Consider the following 24591-nt stretch of genomic DNA (forward strand, 5'->3'; position numbering starts at 1 on the left):
TGGGAGAGAAGGTGCAGGGAGGCTCCTTGGGGACTTCCATGGTGGTCTTGCCTCAGTTGCTGCAGGCTAGGGGTGCCCAGTACCAGTGACTTCAAACTCACTAGTCCTGTGTTTTATCTCAGTAGGCAATACTTCAGCTGGTAGCAGTTTGATGTTAATTAATCCAAAGAAATTTATTTCCTACCATTTCTGAGATGAGCGTGGATCATTTCCTTCTGTTTAAGGAGCTCTGGAAATATTTGCCTTTTAAACTGAGGGAATTACCTGGTTTTATTATTTCACTCAATTCAATTACTTTATCTCATGTCCCTGCTTCAACATCATGTATTGAGATTCATTAACAGTTCTTTGGCAGTCACAAGACACCAATCATCTGTTTACAATATTGATCAGCAGCTTTCGTGTTAGATTACATTTGAAGTGAGAAATTATCCTGCAGCGAATAGTAAATACAAGACTGGGAAAAAGCTAGCTCAAGCTGTATAAAGTAGGCTTTTTTCAGGTGCTCTGGAAGCATCTGCATCCCAATAAGCCAGACAGACCCTCTTAACAACTTCCAGCTCTGAAATTCCAACAGAATATCCCATCCACAAATTGCTCATTGTCTCTGGTCACCTATATTCATAAAAATAGCGATTTCTATTCCTACAGATAGAGATTTCTGTTGACTTCTAGGCAGTTTCTGAGTTGTGAGAATATTTATGGGCTAATAAAAAATACCAGGGTTCTGATGCCTCAGCAATTCCATTTGTTACTCTGTATATACATTCTTTTTATATTATATATAATAGGATGTTATTATCTTTGTTTTTCCAAATGACGTACTTTGCAGAATGGAAATTAAGAACTAAACACTAGGAATTAAAATCTTACTTTTCTGAAGTCAGTAGCTAATGATTTCTGGGGCTCATCAGCACTAGATTCATGGGGGCTAGAACTAGGAGAATATATAAAACATGGCCAAGATTTACTTAAGAATCTGCGGACTTTTCAGAGCTTTATTAAGATGCCTTAGTCTTACTTAATAATAAGATAAAGTAGCTCTGTATCTATAAAAGTTGTGAGCACATGCCTTCAAACAAATGGGGTTTCTTGGAGGTGTATTACTTTCAGATAGTCAAAATTACTAGTTCCTGCAGGTTTATCCACAGTCGTTTCCCAGAACAGCTCTTAAAGGCAACAGCCATCAGATAGAGAAGACAAAAAGTTTCTCCTTTGGAATCCTTATTCATATACTTATATCTACATTTGTGGTTGTTAATTTCCAAAAATTTGTTTGCTAAAACTCAGTTTAGTCACAAAGGTATAATAAAGATTTGTATTTCCTTTTCCTACTATTATAAATATTTCAGAATGAATAAGTTACTGTGTTGAAGCTAGTTCAGGTTTTGCACATGGATGAGGACAGGAAAAAAGTGTCAAAGAAGAGAGATAAAACTGAAGGAATTAGACAAAACTTGTGCAGAGGAGTAGGAGGCTAAATAGATCTGGCAGCAGCAGGCTGACTTTTCCATTACTTTCCAATTTAATTATGAGAGTTGCTTAAGTTGTGGATGCTGCCTGTTAGTCACATGATGTTGCCTGCATTTATTTCCGAATCAAATCTATAAAAGGAAATGAGAGTTCTCTGTCCTTGCAAACCTCTTGTCTGGTAGGAAATCACTTACAAATAATAAAGTGCATACCAGAGCATGAAATAGTTCCTTGATGTATGACCTTCAAAACTGGTTTAAGGAAAACAGTTGAAGCTGTGAGTAGTAGAAACTTTTCATACTGGAAGAATTACAGACTGCAGGCTGGTGTACTTTCAGCTCTCTGTACGGTTGTCTTCACTATAAAACTGCATTTACAGAGTGGCAAAGGTTCCCTATGGGCAGGAGAGCTGCCTGGGGACAGCGGAGAGTTGCATCCCTCAGCTCTGTACTCCACCGGTCTGACTTTGCAGGGGGTATCCCCACCATCTGAGTAACGAAAACCGAGGCAGACTTGTCAGAAGGGCTGAGAGCACCACAGGAGTAACTTGCATAGGGGGTCAAGTTCTCATCATCAAAAGGTGACAAAGTGCACATTTAGCTCTATATCTTCAAAGCAGTGGGTAAGAATTAACTACACGATTTTCAGTACCCAGTGAAATAATAATCCACCAAAGGATGTCAGGTTTTTTTACTGATTTGTGGCATGTAAAAGACGACTGCCTTACAGCCAATAAGAAATGTGACATGATACAGTACTACTCAAGATTTAAAATGGCAGGGGATTCAGAACCAACTCTGCCATGTTACAGCATGTAAGTTATTATTGTTGGCTTGTGTTTTGGAAAAAAAAAAAAAAAAACGACTTGGTAATTTTTCCTGCTGTGAAATGCCTGAAGTTTACCAAGTCATGATACAGGTCCTATAGCAGTACTTCTCGCTCCCATAACAGTCCCTTCATCAGGGATTGCAGAGTAGTTTGAACATACTCACTAACTGGACATTATATTGATTTATAAGAAAATGAAGTATGATGTTTATTGCAGTTTGTTACACGGAGTCCCAGGAGTTGAATAATTGCAGAACCAGAAGCAGTAACGAAACTGCTGTGGGTTGATTTGCCATCCTCTACTCTGAATGGACTCCGCTCTGTCTAGTCTTGCCTAATTAGATGAAGATTCAAATTTTGACATACAGAATCTGTACACTTTTGCAGTGCCATTATGGCTTTTAATAAACAAACAGCAAGCAAACATCTCTTAGTACAGGTGACACTTGGATTATGTGTTTTTCAGTATTTTTTCTAGTTTGAAAGCTCAGTGCTCTACAAAGACAACTGTTACCAGCATCTTGATCACAGGGATAGAACACCTGCTACCAAAAAGTTGTGACATATTTCTGATTCTTCTATTTGGTCAGTACCATCTCATGCTCTGCTATCATCTGAGGCCCCCAAAACATTCTCCTTGAGAGAATTATAACAGTACTTACCTTTTTCTTTTCACGAGTATTGCAGAAATGCAAAGGGCAGTAATGCTGCAGGGTTGTGTAGCACACCTGTAATCACTTTCACAAATAATTGGAGAAGTTTGGGGGGTTTTTTGAATGAAAAGCTTTATGTGCATTCAGGGAGAGGTCCTAACATAGACGAAACCAAAATACCTTCAAGGAAAAGAATGTGTGTGAGCTTTGCATCCTCAGCACAACACATTTTTTTAGGCACTCTGTACACTAAGTAATTTGCTTAAGTTATTTCTCCTGCTTTCTTTAGCAGAGAGCTAGATGGCCCCCTCAAAATAGCAGGTAGGCAGCAGCATTCAGAGATATGTGATGGCAGACCAAAAGTTGAAATAGGCAGTTAAAATGGAAACTAGAATTGAAAATTAAATCAGAGGTTTTTGTTTTAAGTATAATAACAGCTTCATTGTCTAGATCGGGGGGGAAGCAACTCTTTAATAAGTAGTGAAGAAAAATATGGAGCTGCTCTTTGACTTACAATGCATTTTTATCTTCAAAGCTTATCCACAGTGCTGACCCCAAAATATTGTGAGAGCACAAAATTATGTTGGTTTTGGTTTGGGTTTTTTTTCCTGGTATGATCTAAAGAACTTTCAGGCCTTTTTTTTTTAGTGTTTGACACATAGGAGTTTAAAAAATATATTAATATATTTCTCAGACTTTGTAGGTGAGTTCTGTGGTCTATGAAAGTGAACTTGTTGATTTCAATAATACAAGACAGCAGATGGAACATGTTTCTAGCAGGCAGAAACAGAACTGCTAAGGCAATCAGGCTGATAACTGTACACACTTCTTGGAAATGCAGTGTAGAGTAAGAGCTTAAAAGTCAAGTCACAAAAATAGTTCAAGAAAGGGACGTAGAATGTGCTGTGCAGGTTGCACTTCTGGTTTTTCAACGAGCTCCACAATTTGTATGTTTTGCCTAGATGCGGTAGCTACATAAAAATGGTGATTTTATACTTTTATAAATGCTGTTTGTTTCCCCAACTTCTTTCCTTACACTTCCAAGTTGGATAAGATTCTCCTAGGAGTTAACAAACTAACTGTTTTCTCAGCGCATAAGACACCCCAACACAAGTGTGTTCTGTGAAGGTGGTATTTACCATCCTCCTGTGTTCAGTTCTAATGAACTGAGGTTACACTTGGTGCAGACTGATCATGCCATTGAGGCTGTTGCCTCCAGCCTAAAAAAGGCAAAACAAGCCCGATGAACAGGGAGAAAAGGTAAATCTGGATGTATTACTCTAACTCTATTTGATAGATCCAAAGTTAGGTTTTAGTGAAGGGTTAGAGGCCAAACTGCTACTTTGCTTATCAGAATGAGTCACTAACTAGCAAAGTAATTGCATTGATTATTGCACACCCACAAATTACAACAGAAAATACCTTGCACGGGGTGGAGGTTGTACTTTTCCTAAAGGTTTCCGTATAATTAATGTACTGTAAGTGCTGGTGCATTAGAAACATCTGAACCCTACTGTTAAGCATGGTCCTTGCATGCCAGTTGACCACTCCTACGTGGTTTCAGTGTTTCTCATGCTATTGCTTGGGTGCTAATGAAGGTTTTGATGCCACTGCTGTTGGAAAAATACAAGTCATGTTCTGTTTTTGTTTTTAGATTGTAACTCTGTTTGCCCATCTTTGTTGCGGGCACTAGGAGTTTAGGCAGCTATACCTACAGCAAAACAGCTCCCTTGTTAGGCACAACATTTCATAAAGGATTAAGAAGTGGAGCTGGCTGAGCCATAGGGGACACTTTTGTCTCATAAACAACAGGCTGATTATCAAGAGACTGTACTTGTTTGTGGAAGAGGTAACAGAGCAGGCTTCCTTCCCTCTTGGGTCTTACCTGGTACTTCACTCCATAATTTCTGCATTAAATCCATTTAAAAATGTTTATTACTACAGTTTACAGTTGCACTCATAGATGTTTGGGGGTGACGAGTATTTTTAATAGAAGTTTAGTTGCTACACTTGGTACAAGCAAACCAGTAATAATTGGAAGCACTGAGGCAAGTTGTTGCTCACGGGTCTGTGTTGGATTTCTTGTAACATCAGCTTACAACTGCCTCCTTTCAACACTGGGTTAAGATCCAAGTTTAAAGACAGGCTTTCAAATTTAAGATTGCCTGTGCGGACCCTCTATATACAAGACTATGCAGGTAGCTTCTTAGCTTTTTTCTATGCAGCCCTGAATCTTGCATTGCAGAGAAAAGTCTGCGCAATGGAAAATATATACTATACAAAAAGTTGCAATAAAAGGTCGGTTGTTTGACTTGAATTCATCTCCCTACTGTCTACCTGATTTGTTGCATAGTTAGAAGTACCTTTTTTTTATTCTCGTCATTCACCCTGAAGCCCCAGGTACTATTCCCTCAAGTTTATTCACTCAGCAAGTTTGCATTATCAATTTCATTTTACATTGTTTATAGTATTACTATAGACTCTTAAAACAAAAAGCAGATTTTTGATCTTTGCTACATAGTAAAAAATCTTAGGGGTTGGATTATATTATGTTGAAATGCCATGCGTATCTTATAGAAAGATAGTCATATGTGGTTTAAAGGCTTCAAGAGATTGAGAAACTACTATGTATAGCAGTACCATCCTGTGTGGAGATTCAGAGATGCTTATATAGGGTAAGCAATGATGGTAGACCATAGAAATACCCAATATACTGGGATGTGTTAGTAGCCTCCACAGAGCAAAGTGGTTTTCTTCCTTTGACCAGATTTGTAGTTCTCTATTATTAGATTATATTGTTATTATTATATATCATTATGTTTAGAAACACAGAGTTTTTTCTCTGTTGGTTTTTTCTTCCCCCTTCATTCTTAGCAGTTCTCTTGTAAAGAAAGTTAAAGAAGAACCCAGTCACAACAGCAGTGTTTGGAAACTTTGTCTCTGATTCCAAATGCACAAGTTTTAAATTAATGAGAAAATTAATACTGAGAAAAAAACAGAACCTAATGGATACAGGAGTGCAACTCTTAAATTTAAGTTGCTCAAATCGTAATCTGATGCAGCAAATAGAGACTTTAGAGGCTTGCAAGGGAGTTGTGGAGCCGCAAAAGTAGCTTTTGCTTTATCCTGGTAAATTCCAGGGTTTAATTGGCTGAAATATAAACATTTTAAAATTGTCATTCTTCTGTTACTTTACATGGCTTATGCTGCAAAACCCAACGGAATACTGATACGCTAATCGCATTCGTGGCATCTGTTGCAGCCAGCATGGCAGCAGCCCCCCCCCCCATGCTTCCCCTCCCCGACACCCCCAGCGGCCGCAAAGCTTTCTGGAGCATGACGGGGGAGCTTGGCTGAGCGTCCCTTCACCCAAGCTTCCATTCCCCTCTGGTCATCCCCCAGGCATCACATGGAAAAGGACTTCCTCACAGCTCTCTGGGAAGTTCAGAGTCCTTCCTCCTACTCATCTCTCCCAGACCACGTTGCTGCCCACCCTCCCCTGTAACAGCACATCCTGCTGCTTGCTGTTGCTGCCAACGCTCAGCAGCTTGGGCGGCAGGCTGATGGATCCAGTTCAGTTTTGACCTCCAATGTGGTGCACGGAAAAGGGTGTTTAAAAGGATGCTGTTTGAATTGCAGAGCCAAACGTAACAGTTAAAAAACCCTGAAGGTGGTTTGCCTCTGCAACCTTAATTTGACTCTGCTGGATATCATCCTTACGTTTTTAGTGTTAACCATCAGTTGTTACTCTTTTATTCCACAAAACTTTTCCATGGTTGAGTGGATGGGAAACTCGGATTGCCTGTGTACCTCTGCCCTGTGCGTGGGGAAGTACATGGAAGGGGGGTGCACCCCGCTCAGTAGGGGGGCACATACCTCCCTTCCCTTATGAATTCTGTGGATCATCTTGCACTGCAGTCATTCTTGGGAGTTTGGAAGGTGTTAGGGTGGGATTTTTAATCCATTGTCCAATTTACTTCTTATTTGGTTAAGTAAGTGAGAGAAGTAGTAGTAACTGAAATTCAGAATAGAAGTGATGGCTTCATTTCATACCCACAGTGGCAGAACTATGGAAATGTGTAACCTGTGCTACTTCAGGCTGATCAGATAGGTTTCATCTGTGGTGGTTTAGATGAGAATGTCTTACAGTCCTGAAGCTTCGGAGAATAAGAGGGTGAATTTTGGCTTGAGGGAGATCCATCGTATTTCACATTGCTCTAAGCAACTGTTTCCAGGTTTACAATATATTAACAGAAGAAATATGTGGAATAGAAAATACAGCGGAGTCTTCCTCATCCTGGTTTCTGGGAGACTGAAAGGTGACATGAGGATAGCTATTAAACGTATGCTCCATCTGGAAGGAAGACAGAGAGGAATCTTAATAGAATAAAAATTGTGTTCCTGGCCTAACATGAACTTTTGTGGTTTGTAAAGCAATTAGATTAAAAGTTCTTTTTCCAAAATGCATAAAGATTTGTTCATGAAGATATGTCATTGTTTAATCATCACTAATATTTATTCCCAGTTTAGGCAGCTGAAAACTGAAACAAGTCCATTGTTTAGCTACTTGAAAATTTTTTGTAGGAGTTATAAGGGGGAGGAGGTTTCTAAGGTAACCTACCAATAAATAAGTTTATTTCCAAAATAGGGAAAATTAAATTTCAAGAACATGCTGTAACTTCTAGTAGGACAAAGTTGAAAAACAGTGCTTTGAGACTTAGCTGTAGTGCAGTTGTGTTTGTTATCTGTATAGGTTTCTTGGAATGTTTTGTATACGAATATATTCCCTCCTTTTTTTTCAACCTAAAAATATTACCTTGGAATAGGTGAGTAAAAATATTTCTACAAGACCTTTTTAAAATGTAGTGAAAATACAGTACTGTTTACATCAGTGATATCAGCTTAGGGTGTTTCTGCATTTATTACATCTTAACTTACTTTGTTCAGGGGAAAAAAAAGGAATCATAACCTGCTTATGTCACTTCATGATTTTTAGATGATGAATGAATATTCATGTTTAGCAAAAATTACCTGCTAGTGAAGAGGAGGCTCAGGAATCCAGAGCTGAGTTTTTTGGATTATCTCTGGAAGAATGGAAAATTTCCAGATAATCTTATATTAATAAATATTTGAGATGTTGTCTGTCACATCTTCATTTTGATCACATCAAAATTTTGGTATTGTATAGTCTAATGATCGCTATAAATTCTTAGGTAACTGATGTAAATTGACGTGTGTAATGCATGAGACCTGTAACTCGTGAGACCTGAGGCATCGTCATTTACGTCTCTAATGCTCTAATTAAAATACTACATCAAAAATATATTAATTTTTTTATTTTATATGTATATTAATAGGTGCCACTATTTATATGCCTCTGTCCCTAAGGAAGAGTTTGGGTGAAACAGCTCTGGTTTGTTTAATGTTTATAGGCGTGTCATGATGTAGGTGGTTTTCTGCTTTCAGGCATAATACGTTATTCCTGATTTCTCTTCAGTATACTGAATATTTTTAGTAGATTTTGGTGACATTCATCGGGTAGATAGAGGTCAGCTGCATGTGCTTGCAAACCAAGTGCATCAGATGCTCCTAGTGATTTTCCATGTCCCTGTTTTCTCCTGTCCTAGTGGAAGTTTCTTAAGGGACCTGGCTTGTGAGTTTTAAGAGCTTCTGAAAGGCTACTTTCCAGAAGTCAGACCCTTAAGAAAATCTTAGTTTGGCCATCTCAGAACGTAGGCTGCTACGGTCACAACTTACTCGTACAACCTCGTTTGTGTTGGACTGACCTAAAGTGATGTTTTGTATGTAGTTCCCCACCCCCCAGAAACATTAACTGAAAAGTTTTAGCCCATCTTCCTTTATCAGCTGGAGCAAATCTGAATTCTTTGCCCTTTGGATTACCATGTCTCTCCGCCAGGACAGGCACTGCCAGGTGTGGCTGCAGCCCCGAGGATGCTGCGGCCCCAAGGACAGGTGCTGCAGTGCAGGCTCAGCCCAAAGCCCGCACCTTGGTTAGCCCACCAAGTGCCTGCTTGCACACAAGGTGGCCACGATGTGGCCATGGCCTGAGGAAGAGGTGACAAGCACTGGGGTCTATAGGAGTGAGTCACAGGGACTGGGGACTGGGGAGCAGTTGCTGGAAGGCTGGTCAGGCAGAAGGGGCTTGGTGGCTGAGGCTGATGCTGATGTTGTCCTGCAGTGGAGAGTGGGTTGGGATCCAGGCGTGTTTGGCATATATGAGCAGGATCCTTCTCTATGCTTGACCGTGGGCAGTGGGAGCCTTCAGCAGCTGAGGAGGAAAAACAGTGAAGAACTTAGAGCAGACAAGAAAGGGGTTAAAACCAAGTGTGAAAAGTTGGATCATGGTACCTGGTGTCTTGAAATGAAGCAGGATTTTTCTGGAAGGCTTTAGTCACCTGGGAAAGAAGGATCGGGTAGCTGTGTGGGAGGCAATTTGCAGGCAAGTGTACTCCTCTGCAGTAGATCGGTACATTTTAATGAGGTAAGTATATTTGCTCTGTTTTAGAGGATTTGCTTTGGACTAGAAGTCTGGAAGTCGTTTTAAATAGACCGCTTTGAGATATAATGGTCAGGTGGAAATATTTGAAGCATATAATATGGAAACCCTGTATTTACAACATATTTGTAGGGTCTCAGAAGCTGAGCTGAAAAGATTGCCTCTTTCCCAGAAGAGATCTTTAAGAGTAAATAAAGCTTATACAGAGGATGTAAAAACAGATGTAAAGTTAGAAACTACTGTATCTATGCAATTTTATTTACTTACTTATTTACATCTACAGCCATCTCTCAATCCAGCCAGCCCCTCAGGAAAGGATGCTTTCACACTGACATCCTTCTCCTCTTCCCGTCCCCTTCCTGTAGGCTCCGTGGGGCTGAATGGGGCCATTTTTTAGATGTAGGTTCCCCTCAGAGATGGCTTTCTGGGTGGGTGGGAATTCCTACCCACCAGTGGTGGGAAAGGGAAGGCAGCCATGGTGTGCTCGGCCTCCACACTCGTAGCAGCGAGTGCCTGCAGGAGGAACAGCTGAGGTTGTGCGTTGCTGTACATGCACCCTCCAAAGGGATGGGAGAGCTGCGTCCTTTTGCATTGGGACCCTGACACTTACCCAGAGCTCGCTCTTTCCATTGAGAAGGCAACGCATTTCTTTGGACAAAGATGCCACCGAGTGAGGTGCATTCAGCTGATGCCCTAAATATTCATCAAGCATAAGCTTCGAGCTTGAGTATTCCATATTTTCTGGTATATATCATTCTGACTTTTCCAGTTCTTTCTGTTTCTTGTAGTCATGCTCTCTGTTATGTGTGTCTGCTTTCTCCTTCTACTAATTTAGTTTGATATCTTACCCTTTCTTGAGCTTGTTTTTTCTTTCCTTCTAGTGTTGGAACAGAGAGTTTATAACAGCTGTAGCATAACTTCAAAAGGTGGATCTGCAGTGTTTTAAATAACCATTACATAAGTCATAAAATAACAAAGACAAAATAAACATGTCCTCACAACAGTGAAGAAATAAATTCCATGGGCAGTATAAGTGTCTGCCAATCTCTAGTATTGCTTCCTCTCTTCTTTCGAGATTTGCTGTGCAGGTTTTTCACGTGTGCTTTAAGATCTCCTTTTCTCTAAAGTTTTTAAAACTTCTTGAAGAATGGATTTTTCTCTATATATACGTCATGTGCAATATAGTTGAAAGAAAAAAGCCTTTCTGGGGTTACTCAGGACCTCTATTGCCATGTTCAAAGCTTAACTAAGTAATTTTCAGTACTAGTTTGTTCTGAAAGTCTTGTCTTCTTTTTTGTCTCTCCCAGAAAACATGGCCAGCAGGTCACAAGCAGTTGCTGAGGAGCAGGGTATCACCTTTTGGGGCACCTCACGGGGGTGGTGTGTGGGGTTAGGAAACACATACAGAGTAAAAGTTAATTCGTTGTACTGCCAAGATCTTCCGTTACAAAATTTGTCTTTTGAGAGACGCTTTTAATCCTCGAGAAAGATGGGAGGGACTGGCAAACAATTTCATAAAGTTTCAGAATTCAGATATTTACACAACATTTTGATGGGATCATGAAGTGCATGGTGGTATTCCACCCATTTTACACAGCCGAACTGAGCTGTGGAAAAGCAGTTTGTTAGGTTTCACAGATTTATGACTGACCAAAGGACTCTGATGGTGCAGTAGCATGTTGAAGTGTTAAGAGGTGACACACAACTTCAGTGTTTACGTTGATGTACTACTTCAACAATTTATCTTGAAGGATGAAAGACTCAGACATATAGTAAAGGAGATAGTAATCTGTCTAACCATTCTTCATTTCATTTTAGAAGCTGTAGCTGGAAAAACTCAGTTACAGTTTGACTTACCAGTAACGATACAACATAAAACGGACTCCCAGCTTTAAAACAAGCTTGAGCATGTGAAGCTCTGCAGCAGGGGCTGGAGGAGCAGAGGAGCTGGCAGGCAGGGTCGGACCTGCCATCTGCATATGTGCATTTTATGCAACAGGTCTATGGCTTCACTGTCACCAAGGACGGCTTTGATGCCTCTTTCAAATAATTCTGAAATAAGCTTGCTGGCAGGTATTTCTGGACTGGATTGCCTGGGATAGCTGCTAGGAAAAGCACTTTGTGCCAGGCAGCTGCTTGGAGGCAGTGGTGTTGAACAAAGACTGAAAGTCTTGCAATCCAGTTATTATATTGTATGAGAAAATGCCAAGCAGCAGAAAGTTGTGTTTTTCAGGAAAAATTACCCAATCTTTTTAAAGTTAGAGAAAGCTTCCCTTTCCCTAGGAAGCTAATGTTTATAAGCTGAGCAGCTTTTTGCATCGCCTTTATACCTCTTCCATGACAGAAGCATAAATTCAGTTGACAATTAGGTGAACATACTTCTAAGTAACATTTGTACTTGCAGTAAATTTTATATGTGGGCTAGCATGAATTTTGAAGACAGACTTCATTACATGTCATGTACTGAAAACTGTCCACAGCCATATGTTCAGTATATTTTACAACAATTTTTCTAATGAATGTTTATTGCTTTCCCTCTTTAAAGGTATAATCTATCATTCTGCAAAGGTATGAAACAGGAAGGTTGTGGGAAAGGAGTAACACATACTGATGGGGATAGAAAAGATTGAGAAATGTTCTCTTACTAGTTGCATTTCTTATTTTCAGGAATTCTTTGAACATGCAAAAAAGCTCTGGGATGATGAAGGCGTAAAGGCATGCTTCGAGAGGTCAAACGAATATCAGCTGATTGACTGTGCACAGTAGTAAGTATTTCTTTTTATGGACTTAATAGCCAACAATGTAATCATATATAACAAATTAGAAAATATATTTATGTTAGCAAGATCTCAGAGTTTTGCAGTGCAGCGATTAACGTTTTTATTCTCTGTATAGGCTGAGCATGTATAGCAGAAGTAATTGATTGTTTTATCATAGTTTGCCATTATTATAAAACTAAATACTCTGCCTCAAATATTTCACAGCTAATAAAGTATGAAAACATCAAATTAAATAATTTTAAATAACTTTATTCCATTCAAAATGGATTTATATAAAATCATTTTGATTGAAACTATTAAGTTTGAAAAATGTAGAGCCAATCTAAGGAAAATGCTTTGTTTTAAATTCTGAGACCAAGATAGCACTGAAATTGCTCAGTTTTCACATTCCATTAGAGCTTCTGAGATTATCTGAGATTATTACCTAACTGCATGCAAACCTGCATTACTAATATATTGGGGGGGGGGGGGAAATGGTTAGCAGTATTTAATTAAAGATAGTAGTACATTTGGTATTCATATAACATCAAGAGAAGTGGTGCATGTACGTGTAACACAGTCATAATCCTTGAACTGTTTCATCTGATTGGAACTGTTCTGAAAAGAGTTGTGTAGTAGATTGTGAAGGTACAAATCATAAATACATAGTACATTGATGAAAAACAGATTCATCGGGAAATAGTCCATTAACATGCCATGGCTACAAAACTCAGCTATCCTTAGTAATAACCCAACTCTGAATCAGACTTTGATCAAAAACATACATTTCATGTGTATTGTATATGTTACAGAATATTATATTATAGATATTCAGCTGCTATTGCAAAACCATATTCTTACCGTTGCTATGTGATTAGGGTTTGCAGAGAACACACTCCAGTGTGTTATGATTTGTCTAATTGGCAGTATGGTCAGCAGCAATGGCACAAGTCTGTTGTAGCACTCAGTGGTTTGTTTTTCTGTGTTCTCTGCTCTTGGTGCCAATGCTGAAGCAGAGAAAACGGGCCGTGCCGCTGAAGGACTTGTCATGCTTCTGCCACAATGGGGAATTTCAGTGCTGTGGGTCATAGTTCCTTTTCCCTCTTTCCAGACCACTTTTGGGAAAGAGAAGGATCCCGTTATGATTCAGCAGCAGCAGCACATGGAAGTGAGGGAGTATTGCTATGTGTAGGAACAAATGCATTTGACCTCAGTGGGCTGGATTTATGAAAACTGGGGCATTTGCTCAGAGTGGGTAGAAATTAAAGCGGTGTTTGTACACAAAAAGAATGAGAAAGGTGTCCTGAATTGTCATCCCTAGGTTTCCCCTCTGCCCTCACATACCACTCCTGCCATGATACAGATGTGATCTATGCTTGCTGAAAAGTCCGGACTGACTGTTTATGATATCTGTTAATACACTCAAAGAAGACATCTGACCAAGAAAATAGAATAATGACATGTATTTGAAATAAACTAATATAAAACATACTTTACTGATCAGTAAAGGGTGATGTGTCTCCCAGTCCTACTTTAGAAAACAGTGCTGAGAGGGCCGGGCAAAAAAGGAAGACACTGAATTATAGTATTAGTGGTCCTGTGTGTTCCCTTAAAAAAATGATGCCTGGCTTTGAGGAGAACAGGAATGTTTAAGTCTTATGTTATGTCCAAAACCAAAACACAAATGGAGGAAAGAATGGATCTAGAATAAAGTCCACTGTCCTGAAACATAAAACTAAATCCTACTACCTCTTTTCCTAAAAAAAGAAAGATTATTGGGCTTTTTTCTATGTATCTCCCCTCTGTATGTTCTAACTGGCTGCCTTTTTCTTTATTCTGAGATTATTTATTATAGTAGTGAATACAAAATTTGCATAATTATTCACCCTCAAGACAATTTATGAAATAGTATCTGATATTTAAATACCCCTTGAGTGTATCGGTGCTTTCCATTCCATGATTTACCTGAAAATGTAACAGCTAAGTGAGTTATCCACATTTACAAGCCTTCAGTCTTAGAGCAGAGGCTTGAAACTCAGGAACAGCCATGTCATTGATCTGATCAAACAGCCTTTTTCTCACCACAAGTATTGATGGTGTAAAGTGAAGTGTAACCTTAACAGAACGAAGATGCTAAAAATATATCCAACTTTTATTATCTGCCCCTCCCTCATTCCCTGAAAATTAAAATGGTACTAATAGAGTCAATGAAAAGGAGATCTGAAAGTTGTTGCGTCTTTGCTGCACACGTGTGTTTATATATTGCAGAGTAACTGTACTTGTGTTACCCTGAAGAACATGTCGGTACCAGCACTGGATGGACCTTATTCAGAGTGGGGGGGTCATCGCCTTGTGACTGACAGAACCTGTGAGACTAGTTAGAAATACAATTCCGATACACATTTAAATTTTCTTATATGTGCTAGGAAAATACTAGCTGTGAGGTGCTGCCTTTCTGGCTCAGCAGGGGTGGATGGCATTTCTCTCAGAACCTGTCCATGATCATCTTGAACTGGTAAAGGAAAAAAGGGAAGGAGTGTAATGCAGATATGCAGGCTTACTGTGGGATTTTGAAACATCTGCAGTGTTTTCATTACACTGGCTTTGGGAGAAAGTATCCCACGCCATCAGCTAAATCCTAATCTTTTACTTGATAGTGAAGAAAGAACATTATCAGTAGGTCACCACTAATTTTTCTGCTTAAAAAAAATACCACAAAGCAAAACCAAAAAACTCCCCATGTGTTAAAAATATCATTGGGCTACAAGTTGGGTGGCTGACTTAAAATACTGAAAAGCATTATTAGCAAATTATAATGTCAGCAGCCAAACTTGGTGACAGTTAAGTGAGTTACAAATACAGTGTATTTTGGAATAGTTTAATTTGGCTACAGTACAGAGCTTCTGTATTTTTAAAACTTAACCTAATTTTCTTTATTACTGTGGGAGAAATATTTGGCTGGAAATAGAGGTAGTAGAAAGATGCAAAGGCAAATGTTTTATTTACATTAGGCCTGAAAGTTGCTTTTCCTTGATCTTTAATGTTCTTTTAAATTACCAGGGTACTGTTCCTTCACAGAAATGAGGGTGAAGGCCTGCTTGCCAGACCATTTTAATATTCTTATATGACTCTCCATGTATGTGCACTTCTTCTAAGTGTCTTATTGGTACATCGTGTGGTATTTGTAACAAATACGAATCTGTGACCAAGTCAGAGGTCAGACCTTGCGGTTTGACAGTGGTAAATGTGTCATAAGCAAAGATCTGAATTTTTCTTTATCACTAACTACAAAGATACTTATCTAAGGCTTAGAGGGAAAAGTGTTGCATGGCCATCAGCCATATTTTTTTCCTTAGTGACCTTCATATATTTCTTCAAGATTAATATCATAAAACCAGCAGGTTATTGTTTTCCCTGCCTCCTGATTTAATATTTCTTTTAAGTTATATTTAAAGTTTAATTTAAAAAAATATATATTTAATTTGAAAAGTTGATTCGATTTAGTTGTGTCCCCATTTGGCTTATCTAGATTTCAGCAGGTTGCTTTTGTTTATGATGATAAATCTTACACCTTACTTTGGTTAACTTGAACTTACTTTGAACAACTGTAATTATGTCTATATTCACATGGTTTATATTCAGCAAATTCTAGGTCTATAACGGACTTTCAGATTGTGATCTAGTGCTGTCTTCGCATTGAACTGTCTAGTATATAAATAATAGACCAGAATATGTTCATTAAAAAAATTCTTGTAATTCTAGGAGTTTTCTAAAAGCTAAATAGTTTCCTATAAGATGCAGCAGGAGTTTTCTAAAAGCTAAATAGTTTCCTATAAGATGCAGCAGGAGTTTTCTAAAAGCTAAATAGTTTCCTGTAAGATTTCAGTTTCTTTGTACTAGTTACCAAATGCCCAAATTATATTGTATCCGTGGAAGGGAACTGCAAAGCAAACTTCTATGAATGTAGAACAGATCAAAATGAAAAAAAGTCCAGGTGTGATGGCTTTCCTTTAAAAAAAGACCCAGGAAAAGAATTGATGAGTTGATTATGTTTCTTCATAAATTTAAGTAAATTAATTTATTTGGCAATGAAGAGGTATAACATTTCCTTTTAACTAATAGCATACCATGAGATAGAGTTACAGGTTGTAGCCACCTGTTCGGTGTTATGTATGTATTGACTTCGCCCTAATGCAGGTGAAACGGTTTCTGTATTATAAGCCCACTTTCTTCACTGCAAACCAAGCCATGTGCTAACTGGGGGCTGCTCTAGCAGTCCCAGAAAAGCCACTGAAGTTACTTTTTGCTTGGAAATCTGACACATGGGCCCACAGACAGCAGTGAAGTTGAAGATCTTTCCAGAATGCTTAAGGCATTGTTGTTGGGAAGGGGGGAAAAAAAACCCCAAACAACCAAAAAAAACCCCACCTACGTTCAGGTCTATTGGAAGGTTTCAGAGTTGAATTCTGTCTCCCATTGCATTCACACGAAACAACAGTGCATGCGTCCATAGGTGGCCCTAGCTGGAAGGGTTGTACTTCGGCTCACTGAATTCCTCAGTGTAGGAAGTAAACCAAGGATTTGAGGGAGCCCTGCCCTCAGCCAGCACTTTATCCAAGTTCGTATATCATTCTTCTTTCCCTGATAAAATATGCCACTTCTGATACACTTAAGTGTGAAAGCCTAAATTGCTCTCTATGCAAATATTTGGGCTAATAAAACTTGATTATGCAAGTTCGCAGGAAAGCAAACACAAGGGATGTGAGCTTGGCCAAAGAACTGAGCTAATATCCATGGAAAAGGCACACCTCAAGTTCTTTTTCTTCGCAGTTATTCTATCTTGGAGAAGGGTTTCAGCATGCTTCTGAGGTATCTGTCCTGCTATTAGGTGGAGTAATTAAAAAGAAAGTTCTCTGTGGTGTTTTTCACAGATTCAGTTCACATCAACTTCAAGATGTGAGAAAACAGATGTTTTTTTCTCTACAGCAGCACTTCTGACTTTCCTTGTGCTCTTCTAGATGTAAGGTTTAATTATTAGCATGGACATAGTCAACCCTCAATTCCTTCTTAAAATCTGAGGTCAGAAAACCTACCTTGGCATTATCTGCTTCTTGTGTCTACTGTGGCACTTCAGTCTGGTGTGTTGATATGTTCTTTCATCATAATGGATGGTGAATAGAATGTGGATGTATGTGTGATAAATTAAGGTAAACATACTGATTATAAGCTAGAGAATATTATTTTTCAAAGTGATTCTTTTTAAACTTGGCAACTGCTTATTAAATAGAGGAGAAATACATTTTACTTAGATGAGGAAAAGTATTAATTATAAATGTTTCGTTTAATGAAATTTGAAGAAATAAATTTTTGATGGCGATACAGGGAAACTGTAATAATATAATTTTCTTTCATCTAAAATTCTGTTCTCATTCATAATGAACAACTTGCTGTTGAGGACAAAGTTTCTGCATTTTCTTTTTAAGATGTTTCATGCATTCAAACTTTAAAAATTCATTCCATAAGTTAGAAGAAAATTTTGTTTAGTTAATTCATGTACAGGTTTTCTCCACTTACCCTGAATTAAACTATAGACCTTAACCAACCAGTAAATTGTTATTTAATGATAGAAAAAAAAAAAAAAAAAGAAGGGGTATAATTATAGATTAATTACTTTAGCCTTACTGATGAGTCTTCTTAAGCAGGGGTGGATGCCAGACAGGACAAAAGTCATTCTGCAGTGTGTAACGCTTAAATTTTTCACTGTTTACTGACTAGTAGACCACACTCTTGAGAAGCAGAATTGCGGTTTCTTAAAATATGCACTGGGAATTCTCTGAAATAACCTTTTCATCTGTTGCTGTGATTATTTTTTGTTGTTGTTCCCCTTCTTGCTCTCACGAAAAAAATCATTAGACATAACCAGCTCGTTATCTTAATTTTGGTAATCAAAATGTGACCATGATGTTATAGTACTAGTAGTTAGAAGTACAAAAAATATAGAAGCAGCTGTAGAAACCCTCAAATGCCTTTGTATTTTCAGTTTGGAGGCAGTAGCAGTGTACCATTCACAAATAGCCAATACAACATACGGGCATGTACCTGCCTGTTTGAGCCACTTGAGTTCACAAATGCTCTCCATACCTAAAGAAGACAATAATATTTCTCAATTAAAAAGTAAGAGAGAAAATAGTTTATAAACACAGCACCCTCTCTGTCTTTTAAAAATGAATATGACAAATATTGTTACTATTAGTTAGTTACCAATGGAGAATCCTTTAATTCACCCTAGATGCGTTGCTCAAACATAAAATTGAACCATACATACATTTTCCCACAGACATATATGTGCATGATGGTCTGTGTTCTGCACTTTTAGAACAAGCAAAAATGTTGAAAATGTAAGGCATAAAACCACAAAATACTCCTTAAGCTTAATTTAAGGTAGTAATAGCATTTAAAGAACTAATGAAAGCTATGACAAGTGCATGAAAGTACACTTAGGCTCTTTTTAAGATGTTTTATTAGACATTCCTAGTTTCCTTTGAAAAATACAGCAAAGCTGACTTCAGTCTGTTGAGGAAAGAGTTCTTTCCTCCCTAGTCAACAAATTTTTCAGGTTTTCCTGAATGCCTGATGAATTTTTTTCTTAATTTTTTCCTGACTGTTTGCACACGTGGTGTAGTAGTAGGTGCAGGACACGTTAGTGTAACACAGCAACTCAGCCCCGTTTTGGAAATACGATCCATTAAGCAAGTTGGAGGATTGCAGAGAGGTCTGTCAGCTGAACTTGTCTGCATTTAGTTTTCTGTGTTAGTATCCTGTATTTAATGTGGAGATAAGTTTTTCCATGTGCCTTCTGCAGAGGTAAGCTGCAGACTTTCAGAGGCTGTTGCAATTGTATTTGCAATATGCACTTCAAGCACTTCTAGAGCCTGAGCAAAAGCTTGCTGAAGGACCAAGACACTCATCATCACCCTCAGTATACATGCTCTTAAAGCGTTAATATCCTTTAACACAAAGAAAGAGCATTCTGTTGCATTTATTATTAAAGAGAAAGGCTGTGTTTATTTTATATGACAGCAGCAAGGGCAGAAGTGAATAGGTACTGGTACAGGGCTGAGTCAGTGAACTGGCACAGTGGGTGTGTGACTGGTGAAGATGGCCAGAATCTGGGGTACTGAGCAGGGGGAAGGGAAGGCTTCTCTGTAGGACTGGACTTCATTGAGGGGCATTTTGTTTGCATTTTGTGTATTATACGTAATAGGAGGTCTTTTTAAAATATATGAACAGAAGATAACAAAGTTAATAAGCAGACTTTGAAAGGTGCCTTGGAAGTTGATGTCTATCTAGAGTACAGATAACTGCCAGTGAAGAGAACTTAAAACCTGTGTATTCCCAGCTAACAAGTCAAAAAAAGAGTAAAACAAACCATTACCTACAGTAATCATGCTGATACTGCTTAACTCCAGAAGTCCTGATTATGAATCATTGCTCAGCGTTAGCATCTCAAAACATCTTCAAACGAATTAAAACTGCAGATGCTGGTTATCTAGAATCTGCGTGCAGTATTTGTAAGTAGATTTCAGAAGGAAGCTGTAGGTCATGCTGTCAGTTCTGGTGTTATTTATATGCTGTTCTTGGTTTAGGGCTCATCTAGTGTATGCGTGGGAGAAAGAGTAAACTATGACCAAAGCCAGCTTCATTATATTGCAGGGAACATTAAGAGTCACTTACATTTACTCCACTTCTCCGGCTTATGTAGATTGATACAGAATTTAATTCAATCTGTTCATTTATGTGTGCATGTTCTTGGTGGAAGGGATTAGTTGGTTAAAGAATACATTAGCCTATTAATAAGTGTATCATTATGTAACAGAAATGTATTTAAATTTTTTTTCTGTGGGATTTATTTTTAGAATGCTTTAGAGAAAAGTATATCCCATATTCTGTTGCCTTAAACCTCACCTTGCCATAAACACTTGTTTATGTAATAAGTTTAATATAATACAACTGTATAATACCTTTAAGTTGTAGGCTTAGAGAAGAAACAAGAGCACTGAAAATTTAATGGCAGGTTGTATGGGATACTGTTAAATTATTTACACTTGGGCTTTGACTTTTCTTAAATGCCAAATGCATTTTTTTCACTTAGATGGTCTTTTTTCAAGTAGACCGTTTCATGCCACAGGATAAAGAAAGGTCAAGAGTCTTATGTCTTCCTTAAGGAACTACTCACTGGCCAGACTCTGTATACATGTGCTCCTCCACACTAATATATGTACACAGCCTTGTTTATGTTAGGATCTACAAGAAGCCAGGGTTTGGGTGGTGGTGTTTTTCTAAATTAAAGCTGCACCAACAGATTTGGGGGGGAAAAAAAAAAAAAACAGATAGTGGAATGCAGAAGTTAAGAAAATAAAATACAGCTTATACTGTGTTGGAAAAATGTAAAGGCTAAGCACCTATGCTTGAAAAAGAAATTTTACACCTCAGACTAAATAGAGTCATGGTATTTGTCAGTTTGGTTGTAATCCCAGTTTTAAAGTAAATCATACTGGGAGGCTAAGCAGTTTAAGGGTGTCTCTTTACTTCTTGTAATTAAGTTAAAGCTAATGTTGTTCATTTTAATACAAGACAACAACGATGCTGCCAGAATTTTTTAAAAGTTTATTTGACTTTAGAGAAACTTGTTTCAGTTTTGTCTGTTGTAAAAGTATTCTGTCCGATTTCATTAGAAATGTTTGTTATAATGGTGGGCTTTTACACAAAGTTTAATTTGGCCCTAAATTAAGTAGTGGAAAAGAAAATACATGTAAAATATATCAGTAGGCTTCCTGTTTAATAGACATTCCAAATAATTGTCTTCCAGAATAAAATTTGTGGAAGTTCATTTGTTCTAGAATCGGTTCAGAAATTAGTTTTTCCTCATTTTACTGCTCCCCTGACAATTGCTCTGTTTTTAATCAAAACAGAGACATGATCTTAGACATTATCATACTTAACTGCTAATGCAGGAAAAGGTGACTCTTGAAACCAGTTTTATAGGTTTTTTGAGAATAGTTTTCAGATTTAGTTTTCTTTCATGAACATTACAGGGGAGATTGGGAATGGTTTGGGGGTTTTCAGATACTTTATCACAGAAATGAATTAGACTGAATATCAAAATAACATTTAACTACATTTTTCTGACCGAAGCCTGCTGATACGTTTCTTGACTCCCTGCGTGTGCCTCCTTCCCAGTTTTTGTCTTTGTGAAAGAAGGTTTCTCTGCCTTTCTTCTGGTTTAGAAGAATGTGTTTGGGGCTGGGAATATCTGCAGTCTGGATGTTGGCATCCTGAAAGTCCAGTGGTACAGATTTTGGATAATTATTGTTTATTAAGTTTCTTTCCAACCACATTGTGAAGAAGTTTAATGATCAGCATGGGTGTAGTTTCTTGGGCCCCACTTACCTATTGGCACAACTGTGTCAGACCTGTACTTGCCAATACTACTGCAGCAATTATTAAAAAATAGTTTGTTAAAGAGTGCTATTGCCACTAGGCTTGATTCTGTTCAGGGAATGTAGATGTAAGCTCTGCTGGTAAAGGAACTTATTTATCCGGTATGACTTTTATATTCATTGAGTTGGTTGGCCTACTACCTTACATTGTCAGGATCTTAGAAACTTTTTTTCAGCAAGTTTGCCATAAATTAGATTGTCTCCATGAAAAGACTGAATTCTACTTTGAAAAGCTTTTCTTTAAAGAGACATGCCAGTGAACAAACATTTTGCTACACTCTACAGAACGGGCAGGCTCAGGTACGAAGTATTCACAGGTCAATGTGGTCACTAGTTTTCCCTCAGTTTCATTTTTTATTAAGAACTACATGGAAGCCTTTTTATTCTGTTTTTTTGGGTTTTTGCAGGTTTTTTGCTTTGCGTTATTGCACCGGGTACTCACCTCTTTCCTCCATCGTTTGTAAGCAGCTGATGTCTGTAGGGTCTTACATCAGGGTGAGAGGTTCTACAGAGGAGGTTGTGGTGCACATCGCTTCCTGTCAGTGCCAATCAACACAGTCAAAAGTTTAGGATTTTTCCTGACAGTACTTCAAAAGTAATAATCAACAAATTATGTTATCTAAAAATCGCAAGGGTGAGTCCTCTATTAAAGCTTATTCTTGGAAATTGGTTAACTTATAAATACGCAATTCTGTACCTCTGGCAGGGCGCTCATCATAAGATACAGTATGTTGAAAGAATGATTATATGAAGATTAAAACTGATTTTAGGAATGCTCATAAACAAGTTACACCTATTTTGAGAATGAAAAGAAGAAAGGGAAGATTGTAGGTGGGTGAAGGTGATACATATGGGTTTACAAATGAAGCAAAGATAATAGAGCACTAAGTATTGTTAGGCAGGAATGCAGAGTCTTAAAGCACTGGACCAACGAGTAAACTTGGCTGGTAGTCTCTGATGTCTGCATAATGAAGGCAAATGTATAAATGTATGAGATTGCGCAGTGTTGAGGGGGGTTAACCTACATCCTGATGGAAGCAAGCAGAATGGATATGGGGGGAAAAAAATACCATCACATAATGTCCTGAAAACAACCAAAGAGAAACTGTGCTAGGGAGATCTTCTATTTCCACACCATATGAAGAGCACAGCTCAGATGAATGTTCAGAAACATGAGTAAATACATGGCTGCATTCCAAGCAGTTAGCTAGCCTGGCTAAAAGGCAGTTACAACAAATATTAGATAAGTATTGATACTGTGAAGTTACCAGAAATTTGTAGATGATGACCACAAAAAGTGAAATACAGAAAGAAATGCCTTTAACAACAAAAAAAAAAATAATCCAGCAAAAAATAATCTTCTATAGACATTCTCTTAATTTCTTTAGGAAGGGAGTAATTGAAGAACAGTTCCAAAATACTTAATCTTTTGAACACTTCAGCCTGTGTGATGAGCTTAAAACAAGTGTCTTTCTCCACAGGCAAGACAGGTTTCTTCATCTCATCTAGCCTCATTGTTCCAGTAGATGGGTATCTTTTTCACTAGTAGGCTAAGAGCACAACTACACTTTTTTCTGGAGGAAAAATAGAACAGGCTTTCCAAGTGAAAAGTCCCAGTTTCATTCTGCCTCTAATAGGCTTGATTGTCATTATCTGTTTTCTGTGGACCTCAGAGCACTGGGCTGGGGGTTTCTCTTGTAACAGGTGTGTCACTGTCCTCTTGGCCTGGAAAGTGGATAAGCCCACCACAAAAAGGATGGACAAGAACAGTGCTTTGTAGGCACAACACTCAGTATCTCCGTGTACTTCCACAGAAGTCCCTGAAAACCTGTGAAAGAGACCATGACTTTCAGAGGACTCACTGGCTTTCTCCAACTCTCGACATGTTAAGAACTGCTGATGTTTTATCAATTTTGTCCCTTAAAGTGGAGACAGAGGTATATCTTGCTATCACACTGTTTTTGAGAGATCTCAACATAAAAGCTGCTTATTTTCTGGAGCTTTTTCACCTTACACATGTGCAACAGTTATTGCAACACTGGCTGGAAGTCTTCTGAGCAGAATCCCACATGTTTGGATATTATTTGCATTGTCCTTTTTCCTCTGTTCCAGTGCACTGACCTATGACTGACTTGTGGTCTTGATTGAAATTTGTTGGCTGATGTATTTCCCTTTCTTCTCTCCACTTACTAATAATATCTGCAGATCCGTTTCTTTGCTTTACCCTGTTTTGTTTGTTCATCGTTTTCTTCTTGACAGATTGATCATTTGCTATTGTACAGGCCTCTGGGCTCTGGAGGTGGGTAGTATGTCAGCTTGGTCAGTAACAGTGAGGTGACTTGGATATCTGCTTGGATATGTGAAGTTGCCTTATTCTATCTACAGCTCCCAAGCCTCCATTGACTTTTTTTTTTTTCTTTTGTGATTTCATACTTTCCTATTTTATGTAATCCACATAGGCAGAATTCAAGGCTATTCATTCAGACATTATCACATATCTGTAAAGACTAGAGAGCAGTGTAGCATTTTTCAATGGACTAAAGGCTTTGCATTTATACATTGAAGAATTCTTACATGTGATTCTTTTACTGCATCCTATTAGGGAACAGACCATTATCAGACCCATCTGACCTAACTTTGAAATTACCCTTAGTGTTTGTATTGTGTAGTGCGATTATATTTTTCTGTTGTTCATAACACAGTTGGGGGCTCTTTTCATTTGTCTGTAAAAAATACCTTGATAGGAGTCTTTTCTGCATACTTCTTATTGTATATAATTATATACTTTCTAGAATTCCGTTCTATCTGGCTCCTTCTTCATACTTTATCATGAAGGAGGAGAATATCATGTGTAGCTATTT

General features: G+C 38.2%; 1 protein-coding gene across 3 annotated transcripts in view; it reads left to right on the forward strand.

Moving 5' to 3' along the window:
• GNAL (G protein subunit alpha L) overlaps window positions 1-24591 on the forward strand; it is a 194034-nt gene that overhangs the window by 124033 nt on the left and 45410 nt on the right. For all 3 annotated transcript variants that reach the window (XM_037379647.1, XM_037379648.1, XM_037379650.1), the window contains exon 5: window positions 12139-12236. In XM_037379647.1, coding sequence (XP_037235544.1) covers window positions 12139-12236 — 98 coding nt within the window. The remainder of the gene's footprint in view (window positions 1-12138; window positions 12237-24591) is intronic.

The sequence above is a fragment of the Falco rusticolus genome, chromosome 3 (genome assembly GCF_015220075.1).
Source record: "Falco rusticolus isolate bFalRus1 chromosome 3, bFalRus1.pri, whole genome shotgun sequence".
Classification (NCBI taxonomy): Eukaryota; Metazoa; Chordata; class Aves; order Falconiformes; family Falconidae; genus Falco; species Falco rusticolus.